The sequence below is a fragment of the Trachypithecus francoisi genome, unplaced genomic scaffold (assembly GCF_009764315.1).
Source record: "Trachypithecus francoisi isolate TF-2019V2 unplaced genomic scaffold, Tfra_2.0 Lachesis_group1, whole genome shotgun sequence".
Taxonomy (NCBI): domain Eukaryota; kingdom Metazoa; phylum Chordata; class Mammalia; order Primates; family Cercopithecidae; genus Trachypithecus; species Trachypithecus francoisi.
The window spans coordinates 16,959,865-16,980,700 of record NW_022681454.1 but is presented as its reverse complement, the minus strand read 5'-3'; the positions used below and the strand labels follow the sequence as shown (position 1 = coordinate 16,980,700).

Sequence of the window (20,836 nt, the reverse complement as noted above, 5' to 3'; positions counted from 1 at the left end):
CAAAATCATTAAACACAAAGCCTATTTTACAATAAAATGTTGACTATCTCATATAACTTATAGAATACTGACATTGAAAAACAGAATGGTTGTATGAGTACTCAAAGCATGGTTTCTGCTAAATGCCTATCACTTTCACACCACTGTAAAGTTGAAAAATGCTAAGTTAAATCATCCTAAGCCGGAGAATGTACTTTACAGATATTGTTATACTTGCTTCTTGCTTGTATTGTTTCTGAAGATGGGTATGGCATTCTTATATTTGCTCCTCTGTATGTTCTTTTTTCTGCCAGATGCTTTTAAGATTTTCTCTTTATCACTGGTTATCAACAGTTTGATTATGAAAGGGCTTGGTATGGTTGCCTTTATGTTTTCTCTGCTTGGAGTTTGTTGAACTCCTTGAATATATCAGTTTATACTTGTAATCACATTTAGACATTTTTTAGCCATTATTTCTTTTTTTTATTTTTTATTTTTTATTTTGAGACGGAGTTTCGCTCTTGTTGCCGAGGCTGGAGGACAATGGCACGATCTTGGCTCACCACAACCTCCACCTCCCTGGTTCAAGCGATTCTCCTGCCTCAGCCTCCCAAGTAGCTGGGATTACGTGCGCCACTATGCCCGGCTAATTTTGTATTTTTTTTTTTTTTTTTTTTTTTAGTAGAGACGGTTTCTCCGTATTGGTCAGGCTGGTCTCAAACTCCTGACCTCAGGTGATCCGCCTGCCTCGGCCTCCCAAAGTGCTGGGATTACAGGCATCAGCCACTGTGTCTGGCCAATTTCTTTAAATATATTTCTGTCCCTCTCCACTCTCCTCTCTTTCTGGAATATAAATCACATGTATTTATCCCACAGGTCACTGATACTCAATTCATTTTTGCTTAGTTTTTTTTTTCTCTTCTTACTTTCATTCTGCATATTACTATTCCTATGTTTTTAAGTTCACTAATCATTTCTTTGGCATTGTTTAATCTGCTATTAATACCATCTAGGATATTTTTTATTTTATAAATGGTTTGTCAACTCTGGAAGTTCAAATTCCGTATTTTTTATATCTACCATATTTGTCCACGTCATGCTCATGCTTTCTTCAACTTCTTGAAATTATGAAGTATATTTAAAATATCTCCATTAACATCATCATGTACTAATTTCACAATCTGTGTTATTTATTTATTTCTTTAATGATTTTTCCCCTTATTATGGATCATATTTTTTTTTGGTAATTTTCAGTGGGATGCCAGACATTGTGAATTTTATATTATTGTGATCTGGAATTTTTGCAATGTTAAATGTTCTTGGTCTCTGTTCTGGGACACCATTAACTTATTGAGAAACATTTTGATTCTTTCATGTCTTAAGCATTGTTGGGCAGAGCCAGAACAGCCTTTAATCTCAGACAGTAGTTTACAACCAGGGATGATTTTGCCTCATAGAGGATATTTGGTCATGTACAGAGACATTTTGTACTATTACACTTAGAAGGTGCTATTGGCATCTAGTGGAAAAAGTCTAGGGATGCTACTAAAAATTCTACTATGTCTAGCACAGCCCCCACAACAAATAATTATCTGGTCCCAAATGTTAGTGAAGCTGAGGTTAAGAAGTCCTGCTCTAGGGCTAAGTTGACCTCACTATAGAGGCAATCCAATACCCACCTGAGGACTTTACTAAATGCTGCATGTGTCAGGAGGTCAATTATATCCAGTTCTAAATAGCCTCCAGAAAATTATTACCTGGTCCTTTTCATTGATTCTTTTCACAGACTTGAGAAATACTTATCCGCTGATCAGTGTTTATTTATCTTTAACCCAAGGAAAATCCTCTGCAGATCTGTCTGTCTCTTTCTCTCTCCTTTCTCCCCTCACCCCCATCTCTCTCCTATACTCTAACCCACAGATTCTAGTCACCTGGGACTTCTTGAACTCCAGTCACTGTCTCCCCAACTCAGGAATATTTCTAGGCTCTGTTGGGGTTCTCTCCCTATCGTGTAGCCTGAAAACTCTCCAGGCAGTAAGCCACGTATCTGGTCCCAGCTACCCTGTTACTTCATCATGGCCAGAAGCAGAAATCATTTTTTTCTTTCAGCAAATATTTGTCGTTTCTTGTGCCAAGTACTGCAGATAAAATGCTGAACAAGAACAACAAGGATCTCTATTCTCATCTGTCTGTATTTTAGTAAGAGAGAAAAACAATAATAGAAAACATAAAGCAGTGATAAATTGTGTTAATGAAATTGGATGATAGAAAGGAGTTTCTAGGGGGAGCTACTTTAGGTTGAGTTGCAGGGAAATCCTTTCTGAATAAGAAATGCATAAGCTGTGAATGGAGTTGAGACATCTAGGATATCATTGATGACTGAAACTGTGAGGACACCCCCAAATAGACTTTATAGAATAAAGGAGAAAAGAAAGACTAGGACTCATCCTTGAGAAATTCCAACTTTCATTATCCAAGTAAAGTAGGATGACTTGGGATGGAAGAGGCAAGAGGAAAGTGTGTTTTGTCTCAAAAGTCAAAAGAAATGAGTTCATGAAAGAGGGTGCTTTAGTCTCCTTGGGTTACCACAACAAAATAACATAGACTGCATGACTTAAACGACAGAACATTTTTTTCTCAAAGTTTTGGAGGCTGGAAAGTCCAAGATCAAGGTCCAGCAAGTTTGGTTTGCAAGCTGATAGATAGCTTGCAAATAGCTACCTTCTTGCTGTGTCCTCACATGGCAGAGAGGACCCTCTGGTATCCCTTCCTCCTCTTACAGTAACACCAGCCTCATCAGATTAGAGCTTCACTCATGACCTTAATTACCTCCTAAAGGTTCTGTCCCCAAATTCAGTCACCTTCAGGGTTAGGGCTTTGACATAGGAATTTAGGAGAAACACAAGTTCATAGCAGAAGAAATGGTCAACAATATTGAATGCTGCCAAGGGGGCAAAAACTAAAATTCACTGGAATTATCAATGTGAATGCCATTCATGGCTTTAGTAAGTGCTGTTTTCTTGGAGTAAAAGCACTGGAAGCCATATTGGAATCGCTTAAGGAATGAGGAGCTAAGGAAATGGTGACAGCAAGTACAGGATAACTCCTTAAAGTAATCTAGTTATAAAACTGTTATCTTGAGGAAAACTAAAGATTGAGTAAAGTCTTGTATTTTATTTTTTAAAGAATGAGAGACCTTGTACTTTTTTAAGCTTCATGGTGAGGATCCAATTGAGAAGAGATGGTTTATTATTTATTGCCACAATAATGCTATATTACAAACTACTCCAAAATTTATTAGCTTAAAATAAGCAATTTTTATTTCATTCATGAGTCTGTGGTTGGCAGAGAAGGCTAGGATGTTCTTCTGATCTTGGCTGGCCTCCCTCATATGTCCTGGTATTAGCTGACTATCAGGTGGGAGGGACATTTATCTCTGATCCATGTGTCCCTCACACTAACTCAGCAGGTTTGCCCAAGCAATTTTTCTCAAGCTTCAGCGTCCATCGTATTTGCTAAGATCCTGTTGGCCAGAGCAAATCACGTGGGTAAGGCAGAATGGGAACATTGCAAAATGATAGGGCAAAGAAAGTAAATTTAAGGATGAGTAAAGAGTTGGGACTATTAATGCAATCAATTTGATATTGATAGTATATCAAAAAAAGGATTATGATCATTGGTAAGTTCTTAAGAAGGCAGATAGATGCAAACAGGGTCTCAGAATGTTATAAACCATGTCAGTTTCTGCAGTCTTTTACAGTTGGTTGGCATTGTTTTAAATCAACAACTTAATTGCTTTTAATTTCACATTACTAAAATTTCCTATTTTTATTCTTTTTATAAATTGTAGCTGAATCACATTTGTATATTTACTGGGTATTTGAATACTTTATTATAGAAATTCAGGGAGTCTTTTTTTGTTCCTACGTGGCCAAGGGTCATTTCTAAATTGCATAACATTGCAAACAGTGTTCATTAATTTCTGAAGACTGTTGGTTCTCTGCCCTTAATCCAACTATAATTTCCTTCATTTCCATTCAATTAAAAATTCAGGTGGCTCTCCCATTTATCAGGAGAAAACTATTTTTTTAATTCTAGATGTTTTCTTGTGAATTCCTGACTGCCATAGTTTGCTCTAATGGTCATAACACTTACTAGTTATTAACCACACACTGTGCACCAGAGTGCCAGTCTTCGTGTCACCTTTATACTCAAAACAAAGTAAATATAAATAATTTTCCTGAAATTGGCTGTATCAAATTGCAAATCTAGGATTACACCCCAAGACTGTTGGTCTTTAGAGTCTGGTTCTTAACCATCATGTTCTTCTACTCCAAATACAGTAATCGCAAGCAAGTAGAGAAAAAGTCTATATAATCTTCTACTTTATCTACCAAAGCCTTTAAATTCATCAGTATCCTAACAAAGGAAAATTTTGAGAAAAACTAAGTGTTTTTTTTTTTTTTTAAAGCAATTGCAATCTAAACTTACCTGTTTGCCAACCAAAAGAAACGGTTTATTCACATTTTAGACCTCATGGTCACCCTTACAAACTGTGTTTACTTGGCTAGATCTTTTGATCTCCCTTAAGCCCAGGGACTCAAAATTAAACGATTGTATTATCTGTCTACACAAATTAAATCATTATATCTGTTTATGAGAGTTACAGGAATAACCTAATATGGTACAGTGCAGAAACAAATCATACACATATCTGCCATATTTTATCCCCAGTGAAAACAAGGGTACCTTCGATTGTCTTATGTTTTGTTAATAGTACTAACATTAACTCACATTTACTGTGTCCTTATTATGTGTCCAGTCAAAATGCCAGGCATTTTATGTGCATTCTATTCTCTATGCCAAGTGCTTTACATAAATTCATTTAACAGTCCCATTACCCATAAAAAGTAGTGACTTTCATTATCTTCATTGAAGCTTAGAAAGATTAAGAAATGTGCATTTAGCTGGCCAGTGATTGGACTCAGGATCAGAACTCGAGCTCTACAAATCTTCCTTCTGCCCCAGCTTACCAACATCCTTATCCCTAAAGGCCGTTATCAAATGTTTCTTCCCCTTGTCTCCCCACTCTGCTGGGATTAATCTTTCCCTTCTCTGTAATCCCTTAGTCCTTAGTTACTCCTTTATATTTATTGCATGCTGCTGTTTTATTCTGGTAATTTGTGAATACTTTCTCACTGTGCCTCCTTACCAAGCTGCAAAACCCTTAAAGGTAGATACCATCACTTTTTTAATACTCCTAATATGTTAAGCAAGTACTGCTTGAGGGTTAGAAGAAATGATAAGTGACCTTCATGAAGGTTCTCTCATCTAGGTTCGTGTGCTTAACATACCTTTGGTGATATTTGGATAGATTTGTGGAGACATCAAGCTATAGGACAGAGCTGAGCCATAATAGCTAGTCAGTAAATTTTTACTGTAGTAACACTTAGAAGACACCATTCCAAAAGAAAGTAAGCCGTCATCCAGAATTTGGAGTTAAATAGATGAGTTCAAATTTGACAGTGTCAAGTACATTAACTATTCCAAGTCCAAATCCTGTACCAGAGCCCAGTTTATCTGTGATACAGCTGACGTCTCCCTTTAAAAAGATGAACTTGTGTTCCCTGAAACTCTTGACCTAAAGAATACTCTGTTAGCGCTCAAAAACATGTCAGTCTATGCCCTAACATTATTCTTCTCTTTCAGGAATTGAAGGATATGAGTAGCTGCTGCTTATTTAGTTTATGCCATGAGGAAACTTCATGCATTAAATATTTAACTCTCCTGGATAGGGTTATAACTGTAGCCTTAGGCACATCTTTCTGTTTTAAACCCATAAACCATACACTTGTCCACTAATCTCACATGTTAAGCATTCTGAAGAATAGAAAAATGGGTATTAACATGGAGAATCATGACAGAATTAGAACAATCCAAGAGTTAGTATGCATTACAAGGTAATAGGTCATAGGCCCTGGAGACTTCTATTTACGAGTTATGTGGCTTGGGTAAGTCATTTTACTTCTGTGAGCTTCAGTGAATAGTTGTTAGGACTGAATGTGATAGTGTTAAAAAAAAAAAAAAGAAAAGAAAAAAAAGGCTTTTAGCACACTGCCTGGTACGTAGCTACTGTTCTGTAAGTGATATTTTCAGACCTGTCTTGGTTATACCAAAATGTGTTTCCTGCAAGAGTCAGCTAGGTAACATTCAAGTTTATTGTCCCTATGACAGAAATGAACATTGCATATCTCCAGTAATACAAGTTTAAATTATTAGAGCTAGATACAATTTTGTGAAGATTAGACTTATCAATAATCATTAATTTAAATCACAAATTCTTTGGATTTCTATGACTCCCAAGAGATTTCTATCTTTTACACTTTGCAAATGCACATACTCTATAAACTTCCATTCAGATGTGGAGATGGACTCTATCTTTGGGTCCATGGGATTACTGAAGAATCAAAAATAGGCTTAGATGCCTACTAACCATTTCAGAGTCCTCTTGCCCTTTTTCAACCCTCACCTCCATTAGTTTCCTAGTTTGATAGAGAAGAGTCCTTACTTACGATAAGCACTTCTCCTCCCACTTCTTTCTCTTTTCACCAAAATACGCAGTAAACTAAGCCTTTGTATTTGTATAGAGCTCCTTATGGTTTTTAAGGCATGCTAATTGGCTCTTATTAAATTGTCAAACCTCTCTAAGATAAGGCGCGAAAGTGTTTTTTTGTTTTTTGTTTTTTATGAAGAAAATGAGGCAGGAGGTTAAGGTTACTTGTCCAGGGACATTATTATTGTGATTATTGTCAGAAATTGAGCCCAGGTCTTTACATTCTTTTCCCCAACTCTACTCTCAAGAGTACCACTGTATACATACTATTGCTGAGCTTTCATTAGAATCCAGGATATAGACATATAAAGTCACTTTCTCAGATGACTTAACTGCTACTGCTTTCAGCTTTCTAATTTTATGAAACAGAGAAGCCATGACATAAGAGGGATAAATCTGATGACATAGAATTTAGAATGGATTCACGAGAAAATCAACATAAGGAGATATAAACTGGATGCGGGGGAGGAGAGTGGGATCGCAAATCACTATAGAACAAAGGATTAATTTTCATAACTACAAGAAAAAATTATCCTAATTGGCAAAGAACACATAAAAAGGGAACACAAATGGCTTCTAAAACATTAAAATATGCTTAACCTTATTCATAAAAGAAATGCGAATTAAAACAATGGTATGCCACTTTTTAACATCAGATTTTCAAAGATCTGTAAGTTTTATTACACATTATTGGTTAGAGTAAGAGGAATGAAAGACCTTTTCACACATTGTTGATCAAAGTGTAAAATGGTACAGTCTCCGAAGAGCACTTTGATAATATCAAAAATGTAAAAGCACCTTTTGACCCAGCTTTTCTACTCCTCATCAACTCTATAGATATACTTGAACACATGCAAGAATATTCAATGCATCATTGCTATTTTATGCAATAGATTAAAACAGCCAAAAATTCTGTCAATTGAGGACTGATAAAATCAATTATGATTTAGCCATAAAGTAGAAATCTATGTAGCTGTTAAAAGACTTGAGTATTCATTTTACAAATATGAAACAGTATCCAAAATATGTATTTTAAAGCAAGATACAGAACAGCATACAGAATGGTAGAATTGTGTACAGGGAGAGAGTTGAAACACAGATACCTACATATTTCAATGTGAGGGGACTATCTGAAGAATAGACAATAAAATGGTAACAATAGTTGCCCCAGAAGAGGGGCTAGAAGCACTGATAGACCTCTTCCCATTGTATGACATTTTTCACTGACCGATTTTTTTTTTTTTTTTTCTGAGACAGGGTCTCTGTTGCCCATGCTGGAGTGCAATGGCACAATCTCAGCGCACTGCAGCCTCGAACTCCCAGGCTCAAGCAATCCTCCCACCTCAGCCTCCTAAGTAGCTGGGACTAATATTTGTACTGTTTATAGAGAGGGTTTTGCCGTGTTGCCGAGGCTGGTCTCAGACTCCTGGGCTCAACCAGTCCACCCACCTCAGCCTCCCATAGTGCTGGGATTACACGCTGATTGATGTTTTTAATTTTGCAAATGTATTATCTATTTTAAAAATGCACAAGACAAAAAAACTCTACAAAAATGGCATCAAAGGTTGAGAACATTTATTTTTCACTTTGTACAGATGTGTATGATTATACGGCAAATTCCTGACATTAAACCTAACTAGTCAAAATTTTAATTTCCAAATATAAAGGAGTATTTTTTTTAAATCCTCTATATTGCATACTCTTTGAAAGCACTGACTGTGTCCTCCTCATCTTTGTATCACGAAAGCACTTTCTGAGGTATTCAATAAATGTTAAATAATTTCATTGACTCTGGTGTTGAAAATGGAATTGAAAAGTCTTGATTAAGCACTAATCAGAGAACCAGGTTCTTATGTTAGTCCACATACATCTGGTTTTAGAAGACCCGAAAAAGGGGCAGTTTATTTTCCTACTCTCTTAAAAAACTAAAATCTGGCCAAGTGTTGTGGCTCACACCTGTAATCCCAGTGTTTACACTGGAGGCTGAGGCAGGAGGATTGCTTGAGGCCAGGAATTTGAGACTAGCCTGGAAAACACAGCAAGACCCTGTCTCTTCAAAATTTAAAAATTATTTGGGTGTGATGGCACACACTCGTAGTCTCAGCTACTCAGGAGGCTGAGGCAGAAGGACTGCTTGAGTGCAGGAGTTGGAGGCTGCAGTGAGCCATGATGGTGCCACTGCACTCCAACCTGGGCCACAGAGCAAGACTCTGTCTCAAAAAACAAACATCTAGAAAGGTACTTTCTAGCTGTAATGTTCTAATGCCTCTGGTTCCAGCATTTCCAAAGATAGCTGTATTCTAAGAATTCTATAGAGCAGTACTGCCCAAACTTTGCACATCCATTGTTTTTTAAGTATATATGAATTAAATGTCAAGCTGTATATCAGTAAATTTAGTTTTTTTTCAAAACTGACATTTTCTCCCCATACGTAAGTATAGTTTTGTGCACCTGTAGGATCTGTGTACCCAGATTTATAGTATACCATTCTAGAAAAGTTACCTAAGAAAACTGCCTTATGTTTTTGAAAAGGAAAATCATGTAGTTATTAAAGTATTCTTCTTCTGTGATGAAAACACCTTAGTCAAACAAACAGCAAACAAAACAAAATTTGTTTTTGTTTATGACCATGATTATTTGTTCTATGCCTTCATTTTCTTTTTTGGAGTTTAATACTATACTTGCCTACCAATCTATCTTGATTAATATAATTGTGTTTTTATAGCTTGCCTTAGAGTTTCTCAAAAAGGTGTACATCAAACTTTTGCTTTGAAAATACAAGCAATGCAAATATGAAGGCTAGCAGTCCTTGGAGAAAGGAAATGGCTTTATCTGAGTTTTGCTAACTTGAAACACAAAAATGAAGTCCCTGAGGACATTTTAATAATAATTAAATTTTTTTCAAAATTCAGTTATGATTTCTAATATGTATGAAAATATTGTATTTTGGATCTCTCATTTGTCACATATACTTTAAATATGTTATTTTTTAATCACATCTGTTTTAGCTTTTCAAAAAAGTGGTTTACTACTTTTGATGCATACTAAGCTACCTGGTAGTTTATCATTTTGTCTAGTATCTATACAAATTGAAACTGTATTCTGTGGGACTGGGACTGTTTGGGGAGAATGCAGTTAGATATGTTAGTGGTGGTAAAACAGGATATAACGGATTTGGCTTATTGAATGGCGTATGGGTTGGTTGGTTGAGGTTGCAAGGAGGGATCTACTGGAGTCTGGATGCTCCCATTTCCCAACTCTACCAAGTCACTTAAATATGAGACACTGAACCTCATTGCTAATAGGAAGATTTGTAGAGCTACAGTTGGAGAAAGCTTAGGAGTGATATAGTTCAAATTAACTAACCATAGTTAAATGTCAAGTGAATTAGAGAGCTGAATAGTTTATAAACATAAGGATTCACACCTGAATATGTGGACTGTAATACTTAAAACTAGGGATGGCATATTCATTACGCAAAGAGTGGACTAGCTCCCCTTTTGAGTGTCACGTGTCTGTGATTCTGAAGAGTAGCACTCTGCTCCAGATGTTTCACAACAGGCTTTTTATAAATGTTTACTGAATTTTTGAGTAATTACTATGTATTTAGCACTGTGCTTATCTTCACAGAAAAAATGTTAGCATCCTTTCCTTCTGATCTAGAGGGGGTTATCAGACTATTAGACATGAAACAATAGTGGAGAACCCAATAGTTCACTATCCAATGCAATGTTTTACTGAGAGGACGCTGAGAGATGTGAGATTGGATTAGGCATGGGTAAAGGTTTGGTTAAGCAGAGTGGTGAGCAAGGTTCCCTATGTGGGAACATTTAGGAACAGACGGAACTGTTCTCATGAACTTGTGGAATAAGACACCAGTCCAGAACATTAAAGAATAATGTTGAAGAGAGCTGACCAACCTAATATAAATCCAAATAAGCCAACTTTCCCATCAGTGTAAAAAATTATTTGAAATAGACAACCAGAATAAGTATCCTGTGGATGCCGCATGCTCCTCTGATGAGCTGGCCGTAAGTTTAATTCCTGATGATTTTCCAGCCTCATTAGAGAGCTAGTAGATAAGCATAAGGAAAAGAGAAAGGGCTGTATTCCAGTTCCAGGCAGGTGACTGTATGACCTCAGGCATATTTGTACTTAACTCGGAGTCGTCTTGATTTTATTGTTTACTGTGAGGATAAGCATACCAACCTTACTTGGCTTTTGCGAAATTCAAATGAGACAATACATGTGAAGGTGGCTAGAACATAACAGGCAACAAATGTCGATCCCTTTTTTTCCTCAAAGTGGCTCTCATCCTGATCCACAAAAGGGCAAGTTAAAAGGGTTGAATCCTGCCAGGCTCACAAGGTTAAATATCTTTTCTGATGTATACTGATGTAATCCATATATGCAGTGTTACTTTTTCAGTCATATGTGCCTTCTCAAGTTACAGTTTACATGGCATTATTCATTGTATTTAGTTCAATAAGTAGGTGGGAGAGAAAACTGTTGTATTTTTCAGGATAAATGCTTTATGTACACTGAAGTTTAGAAGTCCAAACACAACAACTAAATGTTCTTTTACAAGGTTGATAATTACTTGGAAATTAAAGTAAAACTAAAATGCCTTACACTTTTTCTTCCAGCATGCTACAAATGAAAACTGATGAGAAACTGAATGTGTCTGATGGGAATACAGCACGTTGCCCTTTGAGCCCCGTTAAGATGTGCCTTAATCGTCCCATTGAATGGAATCTGAATTTGACAACAGCATCTCTAGCGAGCTGTACAGTTCATAACCAAAATCTCAAAAGTGAAGAGAAATAGATTGCAGTTCTTCTTGCACTATCTTTATTTTGTATGTCAGTATTCCTTCTGAACAATAAGCATTTATCAATTGATCTTGAAGTATTTCTAGTCCTGTGATTTGTCTTTATATTAAATCATTAGCATTAATCACTTTGATTATATTCTTTGTATGTTTTTTACATGTTTTACATCAGATCATTGTGGAATTTTGTAGTATAAACGGAGTTCGATGTTTCTCTTTTTAATGGTATTATGTGAATTTTTTATGCCCTAAGTTTAAATACGTAATTGTCCCCAGTTTTATTTCTGTGCACAAAGTTTTAATATATAACACATTGTGATTTATAGAGCTAGTATTGTAAAGATTTGTGATGACCTGGCCCATGAGCAGTTGTCAAACAGGAAACAGGTGGACACCAACTACCTCGAAGCACACTGGTGAAAGAAAAGGCAAAGGTATCTCTTAGAAGTAAATCTCCTTCAAAGTTATATATGTACAGAAGAAAACAAGCTGACCATAGCTTTTTGTCAAGTAGCATGTTTCCATTCACAGGAGAATGTGAGCTGATCAGTTCTTTCTCTGTATTTTAAACCTGTAAGTCTGTGGGCTTTAAGAGCAATGGCACAATTGCATGTTTACTGTTTAGCAAATCTGTGCCTCTTGGTAGAGAAGAATACTATGTGGTTTCTGTAAGTTACCAGTTTTGAATGAAAAAATGGTAAATGGATTTACATCTGTTTTATTGTACCTTAGCCTTTTATTTTTAAGGGATGACTTTTAAAAGCAGGACATTCCCTACCTTTAACTCTAATAGTGCAAAGCACAGTTTCAGCATTGGCTACATGACTGTGTCTAAAAACTGAACACTCAGAATACTAAAGGTTTGGTGCTTAAATTTGTTTTTCCCATGCCACAGAAAGCAAACTATGGTGAACCGCATGAGAACATGGCTTCTTTCTTTTTGGATAGCCTGGCCATGTGTGAATGGGATTTTAGTTTATTATATTTCTAAGACTTTTCCTTACAGCACACTTAATGTACCTTTTCAGTCCTTCTCCCAACCCCCTGCAAATTATCTTTAAAATAACAATGCATAAGGAATTTGAAGCACAGGAGAACACAGAGCCAACAAACAGAATGAAGAACAATCATATATTTTTAACTGACTTTCTATCATTACCATTTTTCCTTTTGCTTAATAACTATCTCGCTTTGTAACTTTGACTCCTTTTATAAGTTCTATGAGGCACATATGTATAGCAATTTGGTTCTAAAAACCAGTGATCTTACTTTAGCTCCATCTTAAAATTTCACTTTAAGTAAATGGCTTCTAATAAATAAGCCTTAAAAAGCACAATTATTTAAACAGATCCATGTTAGGACATTTCTGAATAATAAAGAGAAAAGGTGTTTTGTTGGGTATTGCAGAAAAGAGGACCAGTTTCATACCGTACAAGTTTCATAAGTCAGGTCAAGTGTCAATTTCAAAAGACAAGAAATGAAATTGACATAGTGCTCATAAATTGGTAGCATATATAAAGAGAACTTCCTGTCACATTATTTTCCCACTAGAATTATTATCCACAGTAAATATTATTTTATTATGACAAAAATATAGAGAGCAGCTTCATGGTTAATATACATTTATGTTGACACCTCCCTAACCCAGGAAACATTCACAAACAAGGACTCCCATATGCAAATACTTTAGGAAGAGAGATTTCCTAGGCAGATAGCATCATCAAAAACGTTTTCACTGTAGGAATCACAAAATAAGATTGTTAAAATAACTGTTGAACGTTATACTGGTCTTCCTCACTGGTGATAAGCTCTTCCTAGCCAGTTTGTGGTACTTCCTTCATTTTCCCTTGACATGTTACTTGTTAAATATGTCCTCAGGCAGTTTCATCTTTGTTGATTCTGCCCATCTAAGTCATAAGCTTCTCAAATGCAAGCTACTAGCTAGTCACAGTTGAAAGTTTTCCATAATGACATGATTTTAAACATAAAGAGTTCATAAGAATCACTTGGAGAGACTATTTAAAAACGAGATTCCTAGGCCCTCCTCAAATTCTGATAAATCGGTGTGATGCAGATTTGTTCTGGACTATAATAACTGATGCTGTCCTAATGCTTTAATACAGGCCAAAGTAACATGGAAGCGCACAGCAGAAAATCTTCAGAAAGATGTCAGGTTTGTTCTGATTTTGACAAGGTTAACTTTATTAAAGCAAATAACTGGATATAATCTTAAAGGATTCCACCTCCATCATCTTTCCTAACTTACATCTTCATTGAGAAATTGTGCAAAATTAAGTTTACTTTTTTCTAGCGCTGCTGTTTTGGCTCGTCTTGGTAGTCTCATCTTCATTTGTGATTCTGGTTCTGGAACTTCATGATCACTAAATAGATGTTGAAAATACACGAATTTAGATACAAGCTTTAAAACCAGTTTATTTATAAATAAAACTTTTTTGTTTCTGACTCACATTCTATCAGTGTGTAATTGATAGCCTGATTCCATTGACTTAGCTTAAAACTAAAATCAAACAATGTCAAAAAACACTGACTTGGCTATCCAGCAAAGTGAATCATGGAAAACCTAGCTAATGATTTTATATACTATAATGGAACCTGGTGTTATACAGGAAAAAAGCCACAGACTTGTAATGAAGCTTGTAATTAAACGAGGACCATAACTGTCCAAAAAAGATTTCTTTGAAACTCAAGAAGTGAGAAAAAAAATAAGTTCTCTTGATTTAAGCAATAAATTCCAAAAACACAGTAAAAAACAAGTTCCCCCTCTTGATTAAATTTAATCAAGATAGTGTGAAACTATGTACTGAAAATACACACAATACAATTTTGCCAATGAATACAAGACAGCTACCAACTTTCAGCTCTAACAGTGGCTTCATTGACAAGAAGCCAAAAATAAACACTCTACCACACAATATACCCAAATTATAGACAGAATTATTCTATCATTAAGTGTAGAGAACCCAAATATTATCAAAATCAAGAGTTGCTAACTGAAGATCAAAGAGGAGTCACATCATGTAATTAGAAATTGAAACAACATATTAAAGATAGCACTAAAGACCGTGCCAACTAATTGGCAAAAGCAAACACGCCGTAAGAAGTCAAATGCTCTTGATAATGGAATTTTAGACTCTATACCCAAGACAGCTATTTATAGTTTTCACTATCTTGTTATATATTTTCTCTCATTCACAAGAAAATTAGTTTTTTTCTACTTCTAGAAAGAAAAAGTGATGATAGGCCTCTATATATTCTAGACATGCATGGCATACCTTTCAGAGTCGGCCTCAGCAGTCTGACGCCTCCTGTTCGTTCTAGCTGAAACTGTCACTTTTCGCTGTCCTTGAAGACAGTATAATTCATTATCAGAATTTATTATCAGTTGCTTATTGTTTTTAATTTAGTTTCTAAGCTAACTACACCCTTTGTTTTCAACACAACAATCCTTTCAACACATGTATCTCCTACTTGTTCTAGCCATCTTGGTACTAGTTACCACTACCACAGAAAAAGGAACCCAAGCAAGATTAAAAATTTATTTTGTAAGCACTAATAATGAGTAAGGGAAAATAAGGAAATTTCAAGCAAGTTAAAAGAAGGCAAATTTTAGTTCAATATATTTGAGGACAGAGTATATGAAAAATGTGTTATAATGAAGTACCTATATTATTGCTATAGCACAAAGTCTGTGGAGAGACTCATGAAAATTAAAGGTTAGAAAGGTAGGTTAGGTGCATAAACAGGTGCTAAAGAAACAGAACTTATTTTTTTCTTGGAAGGTGATAAAACAAATAGAACATTAATCAGTAAGGTAATAATGGCTTCTTGTAAAATAACATATACATGACCAATTCAAATATGTGTTCTAAAATATATTTCAATGTAAAAACCAGAACCTTTATATACTAGGGATTATAAGATTCTACTTACTAGAAATTTACAAGGTTAAGGAGTAAGACAAAGTTTGGCTTGTGATGTTTCTCATTTATAAGAAATACAACAGTATGAATACATGAAGTTTGGTGTATTAAAAAGGATGGTGTTCTCATGGTGTGATATACCACAAAAAAAATCTGATCAAAACCAAACTGTTCAATGTGACAGTCTGTTTGAAAATTATATACTCTACTTCATTCATGTGGCACTTTTTTCTACTCCTTACCTGCTTTTACTAAATGGATTTATCCCCAAGAAAACATCCAACAATATGGGACTAACTTGGAACAATAGCCAGCAATCGGTATTTAAATAATTTACTGGTTACAAAACAATATTCCAGACTCAATTTTAGAAAAAATTAAATCTGCATCGAAAAGGGCCTTAAAAAATAGATTTCTAAAATTAAAATCATGGTTGGCTCATGGGTGGGATTATTAGTGTTCCTTATAGTAGTTTGCCTGGATGTACTTTCTGATTCTTCTGTAATAAGCATGCATTGCTTTTGTAATGAGGAAATAATAAAACAATAAAAATATCTTGAATTTCAGATTTTTTTCCAAGTGACCCCTAGTAGTCAGCATTTACTGTGCCAGCAGATCCCCTATTGTTGGATAGCCTTGGGAAACAAGTTGGGAAAATATGAAATAAGATGGGAATAGAAGAAAAACAAAGCCCAGAAAAATGCTACAGGGATTTTTTTAAAATGCTTATTAGTTATATGAAGGACCGAACACAAATAACTAATATAAAACCATCATTTAACCAAATATTAATTTAACCCAAATTATCTTTTGTAATATGATGTTTTGTAGCATACTTCTTTCAATCAAAAGCACCTAGAGCAACACTGATTTTATCATCTTTAGATACAAGGCAAAAACTGACATCCACTGAAAGAATTAAAAAGAAAGGATACCAAAGACATTTAAAAAAAAATCTTTATCCCTAAGGAAACAAAGATAAGAAAACTTGCAAAACAAGTATTTTTCATTGGAAGACAAAATTTAAAACTTTTATCATAAAGATGGTCCATCCATACACTACCTCTGTTAGTCTTTAGCTGAGTAGATTTTGATGCTTGGGCTGCTTTTACACCCCTGAGAGGAGTCATATATACTTCTTTATTCTTTTCTATTAAAGGGAATAATACAACAATATAAATAAGATAGCCTCATGAAATATTTTAAATTGTCTTTTTAAGTCCAGTTTTTATGAAACTGAAATGACAAAGCCCTTCTAACAGCTAGTGAAAAGTTATAAATCACCCTTTCGAAAATTTGAATGTTGGAAAAGAAGCAAAACTCCTAAAAAGATGGTCATATGTTGAGAAATGCATGCCAAAAAACATTTGAAAAGTAGAATAGACATTTATCAGTAATGCTCTTTCCCAAGAGGATTATTTAGAAAAAAATTTTCATTCATTTCTGATGTCCAACCAAACATGTTAGAGTAGAAAAAAATATGTCTCAGTAAAGATGAAAAACACAGAATCTTATGAATATTCTAGTCAGTATGTCCTTACCATCTTCGTTTTGAAAGGTAGTTGTAGTCAAGCTGGCATCCTGTGCTACTTCAGCTTGGTCACCAAATTCTTTATTTCCTTTTTCTAACTGAATCTTGATTTTCTCCAAAGCTCTCAGACATGTCCTATCTTTTACTTGCTATAAAAGAAAACATTAATATTTTGTAAACACCACATTCCCTAATCTTCTTTGAAAACAGTACCAATACATATCAAATTGTTTAAAAACACTAAAGTATATGAAATTTATGAAGAAAATATTTCAAATAAGTCGCAATATGCTAACATATGTATAATCTAATACAACCATGTAAATTCTACATGTATAAATATAAACACAAACTAATTCAGAGTAATTAGAAACTACTTTACCTCCAGAATCTCATTCAATAGAACCAGAAGATCTTTTGCAAGATGGCTACTGAGTTCTAAAGAACTCAAGGCTTTTGTATAGACTCGAATTTCTGGTGAGCACGGACTTGTTAAGATCTCATTGCAAATTTTCATAGCCAAATTGTCATGTACTGTTAAGGCCTAAAAAATTAAGAGAAAATTCTCTGTAAAATGAAAATGATTATGATTATTATATAGTCTTACACATCTAACAAATATTTCCAACTGTCTTGTCATAATCCCAAATATAAAATGTCTAAAACCAAATTTAACATCCGGCCTACCACCAAAATAAGCTCCCCTTCTTGACTTCTTGTAGTGGATGCTGTGATATAGGGCCCAGTTCCACTTCCTGTAGGAAAGAAGCACTCATCCTCCAGTTGCAGCATGTTTTGGAGGTAGAAGTTCCCAGATGCAGTACTGATCCAGGCTGACAAAGGTAGACTTTGGTGGACCTTGTCCAAGATCACACCTCTTCTCCCAAAGATTTGTGCAAATCCAATGACTGGCCAATGCACAGGTACAGTGTCTCAGCTTGCCTCCATTCTGGACAACTCAAAGGAACATCCCAGTTCTGGAACTCCCTATGGGATTGGCTGGGGTCTTTGCTTGCATAGCAGTAGTTGAACTTAGTGCCATGCCCCAATCTACCTTCCTCACTCTTCCAAGATGCTGATCATGAAAGTACTCCCCAGTTACACTATGGCAACAGCTCCTTTGAAGTCTGCTGTTACACATACTTAGAGTTTGCCTGGACTCCTCCATCTTCCTTGCCTCTCAAGCTCTTTCTTTTAAATTATTGTACCCATAGTTCTTTATTAGGTCAATTTCTATTCTTTCTACTTTCTACTATTACTTTCTAGTACTTTTTCTACAAGCGAATTACACAGATTTTTCAACTGCTTTCTTAATATTATTTTCTTTCCGCTCACCAGTTCATCTCATATAACCATCACTGACCACCAAATTAATCTTTCTAAGTGGTTTTCATGACATTAACCCTTTCTCATCATAAGCCCTACATAATCACCCACTGCAAATAAGGCCAACACCAAATTCCCTACATTGGTCTTTAAAGCAATCTATAATCTACCCCCAATGTTCTATTCAGGATCCTTAGCCAAAATTATCTTTCTACAGTTCCCCAACATTTGCATAACCATCTACATATATCACCTTTACTAAAACATCCTTCCTCTACCCAAACCACTCCCCAAATACCAACAAGGCCTAACTGAATTTTGGTCAATGAGTTTTAAAACTAATGCTGTACTCATCATTCCTACCACATGACTCTTGCCTTTGTCTCAAGTCCTAAAGTGCTTAATAGCTCTATTACTGACCCTTGCCTAATTCTGCCTAATATCCTTTGTAATCTTATCTTACCAATAATATAAGACATATGCCTTGAACAGAGTAGCCTATCACTAAATATCAAATAAAAGAGAGTAACACTTTCAACTTAATCTGTTAGCATCTGAAATCACTAATACATTAAATTTCAAAAGTAGTAACAAGTTTGACCAAATGCCATTAAAGGATTAAAACAACCCAGCTTAAGTTCAGTCTGTGAGTCAGTGTGCAGTTGGTTTATCTTCTTCGAATTAAAAGCCAAAAAAGTTTGAAGTGAATTTTAGTCTTTAAATTCTCCTTCTTTGTGCCAGAAGCATAGCAGGTAAGCCAACATTTGAAGACTCAGTGAGTCCTAGATAACGTAGGTTATTATTTCAGATTAACAGTCAGTACTAAGTGGGCATGGTGTGGGTGGTAAATTTTTAGTAATTTCTTTTCAGTAGCAAAAATGTTAGCATTGATTACTTCTGTTTTTGTATTTCTCCACATTTCCCAAGGTCTTCTTTTTTCATGCTTTGTGGTAAATGCTTGAGACTGAAGTCTAAAGACCAAAATGCAGTTCCTCAGTATTTCAAGGGATCTTTGAGAGAGATATTTTACCAAAACAGTGATCTGCGTGCAGTTACCAAAATCACTCACCTGATAATCTTGGGAAGTCTTGGTCTGAGGATTTAATCCACTTGGTCTTGTCAAATCTATGAGTAACTCAGCAACATTTGTGATATCAATTTCAGCTAAAGGAGAAGATGCAGGGGCATTGGCCAGTGTTTGCAGGGTTGGAAGAAAAGCTTCTTCAAAGCATTCCTGATTAGTCCTGTTGAGAAACAAATTCAAAGTATGTTGTCAGAACATTATTTGATGAGAGAAAAGCATGACTCCAAAAACTATTATGTATGAAATTCAAAACTACTATATATGAAATTCACTCATCAAGATAAAGTGCATTTTCATCCAGGAAAGAGCCAAAAATTCAAACAGATAAAATCTGTATCATTCTTGTCATTTTATCATTTATCTACTAAAGATAGAAAAAGTATCAACAACAAAATACTATAGATATAATTCATGGGGGACTTGAATTTGATGTCAAGTCAGATTTTTGATTTATCAGTATGACTCAATACCTGCTTGCATAAGCAAAAATGGGGAAGAACACGCCGAGGCAATGTCGAAGTCGAACATCCTCTTCAGTCACAGGATTGTACCACAACAAAATAAGACGAGAAAGAATCCTGCTGCTGACCAAAAGCCCAGAGAACATCAGCTTGGCTAGTCCTTCCGCAGCTCCAGTCCTAAGTTCAGATACCTAACAAAGATGACATTCATTAGAAGAAATTTATTTGTATCTCCTTTTTAAGCCTCTCAATGTAGCCTGTCCTACAGTATTTTTACATGAACCATCCAAAAACCATTCAAGTTATTACCAATTCTTTAAAGGCACATAAAAAGACTGTTTCTTCACAGCTAGACTAACAATGTTAGACAAATCTAAAAGACTAGGAGACTAGATAAATGCTTAGTCTAGCCATGAAAAATTCAACTATCTTAAAATTTTTTAGAAAAACCAAAGACCTTTTAAAACTGTTGGAAAATGAAAAGCAAAACATATATTTAAATGCTTAGCATTTCTAAGACATAGAAAACCCTGGCCCCTGATATTAGAGGATGGTGCCTATCTATAAGCAAAAGCTCCATAGGTAGGAGTGGCAATTTGTCTGAATAATGGATAGAATGTGAAGAGAAGATGTTGAAGCAGAAGGCATTCCTAGAAAGAGCAAACAAAACAAGTCTAGAGAAGACAAAGGAAAAGAAAACTGGATGTACACAGGCAAAACAATGAAGCTGGACCTTAGACCATATACAAATATTAACTGAAAATGCATTAACAGCCTAAATATAAAAGCTAAAGCCAGAAAACTCTCAGAAGAAAACAGGGATAAATCTTCATGACTTGGACTTGGACTGGATTCTTAAATAGGACACCAAAAGCAGAAGCAACGAAAGAAAAAAATGAGTGTATCTCCAAAATTAAAAATGTTTAATAAATCTAAGTATATTAACAAGAAAGTAAAGACAACCTATAGAATAAAAGTTACAAATTATACCTGATAAGAATCTACCACCCAAACTACATAAAGAACTCTATAAAGACAACCAACCCAACTTAAAAATGGGCAAAGGACTT

The 20,836-nt window shown here is 35.2% G+C and overlaps 2 protein-coding genes across 12 annotated transcripts in view; one reads left to right on the top strand and one right to left on the bottom strand.

Moving 5' to 3' along the window:
• The window catches only part of LCORL (ligand dependent nuclear receptor corepressor like), a 188,119-nt gene extending 172,203 nt beyond the window's left edge, over positions 1–15,916 (top strand). For 8 of the 10 annotated variants that reach the window (XM_033213847.1, XM_033213845.1, XM_033213851.1 and 5 more), the window contains one exon: positions 11,239–11,389. In XM_033213847.1, the coding sequence (XP_033069738.1) occupies positions 11,239–11,252 (14 nt within the window). In that variant the 3' untranslated portion in view covers positions 11,253–11,389. Of the gene's footprint in view, positions 1–11,238 lie in introns of all 10 variants that reach the window. The other 2 variants (XM_033213860.1, XM_033213855.1) reach the window with 1 other exon arrangement.
• The window catches only part of NCAPG (non-SMC condensin I complex subunit G), a 39,311-nt gene continuing 32,072 nt past the window's right edge, over positions 13,598–20,836 (bottom strand). Inside the window, exons 15-21 of one of the 2 annotated variants that reach the window (XM_033213865.1) lie at positions 19,776–19,957; positions 19,291–19,465; positions 17,278–17,439; positions 16,906–17,044; positions 16,428–16,514; positions 14,717–14,786; positions 13,598–13,804 (exon numbers count right to left, since the gene is read on the bottom strand). In XM_033213865.1, the coding sequence (XP_033069756.1) occupies positions 13,681–13,804; positions 14,717–14,786; positions 16,428–16,514; positions 16,906–17,044; positions 17,278–17,439; positions 19,291–19,465; positions 19,776–19,957 (939 nt within the window). In that variant the 3' untranslated portion in view covers positions 13,598–13,680. Of the gene's footprint in view, positions 13,805–14,716; positions 14,789–16,427; positions 16,515–16,905; positions 17,045–17,277; positions 17,440–19,290; positions 19,466–19,775; positions 19,958–20,836 lie in introns of both variants that reach the window. The other variant, XM_033213866.1, reaches the window with a different exon arrangement.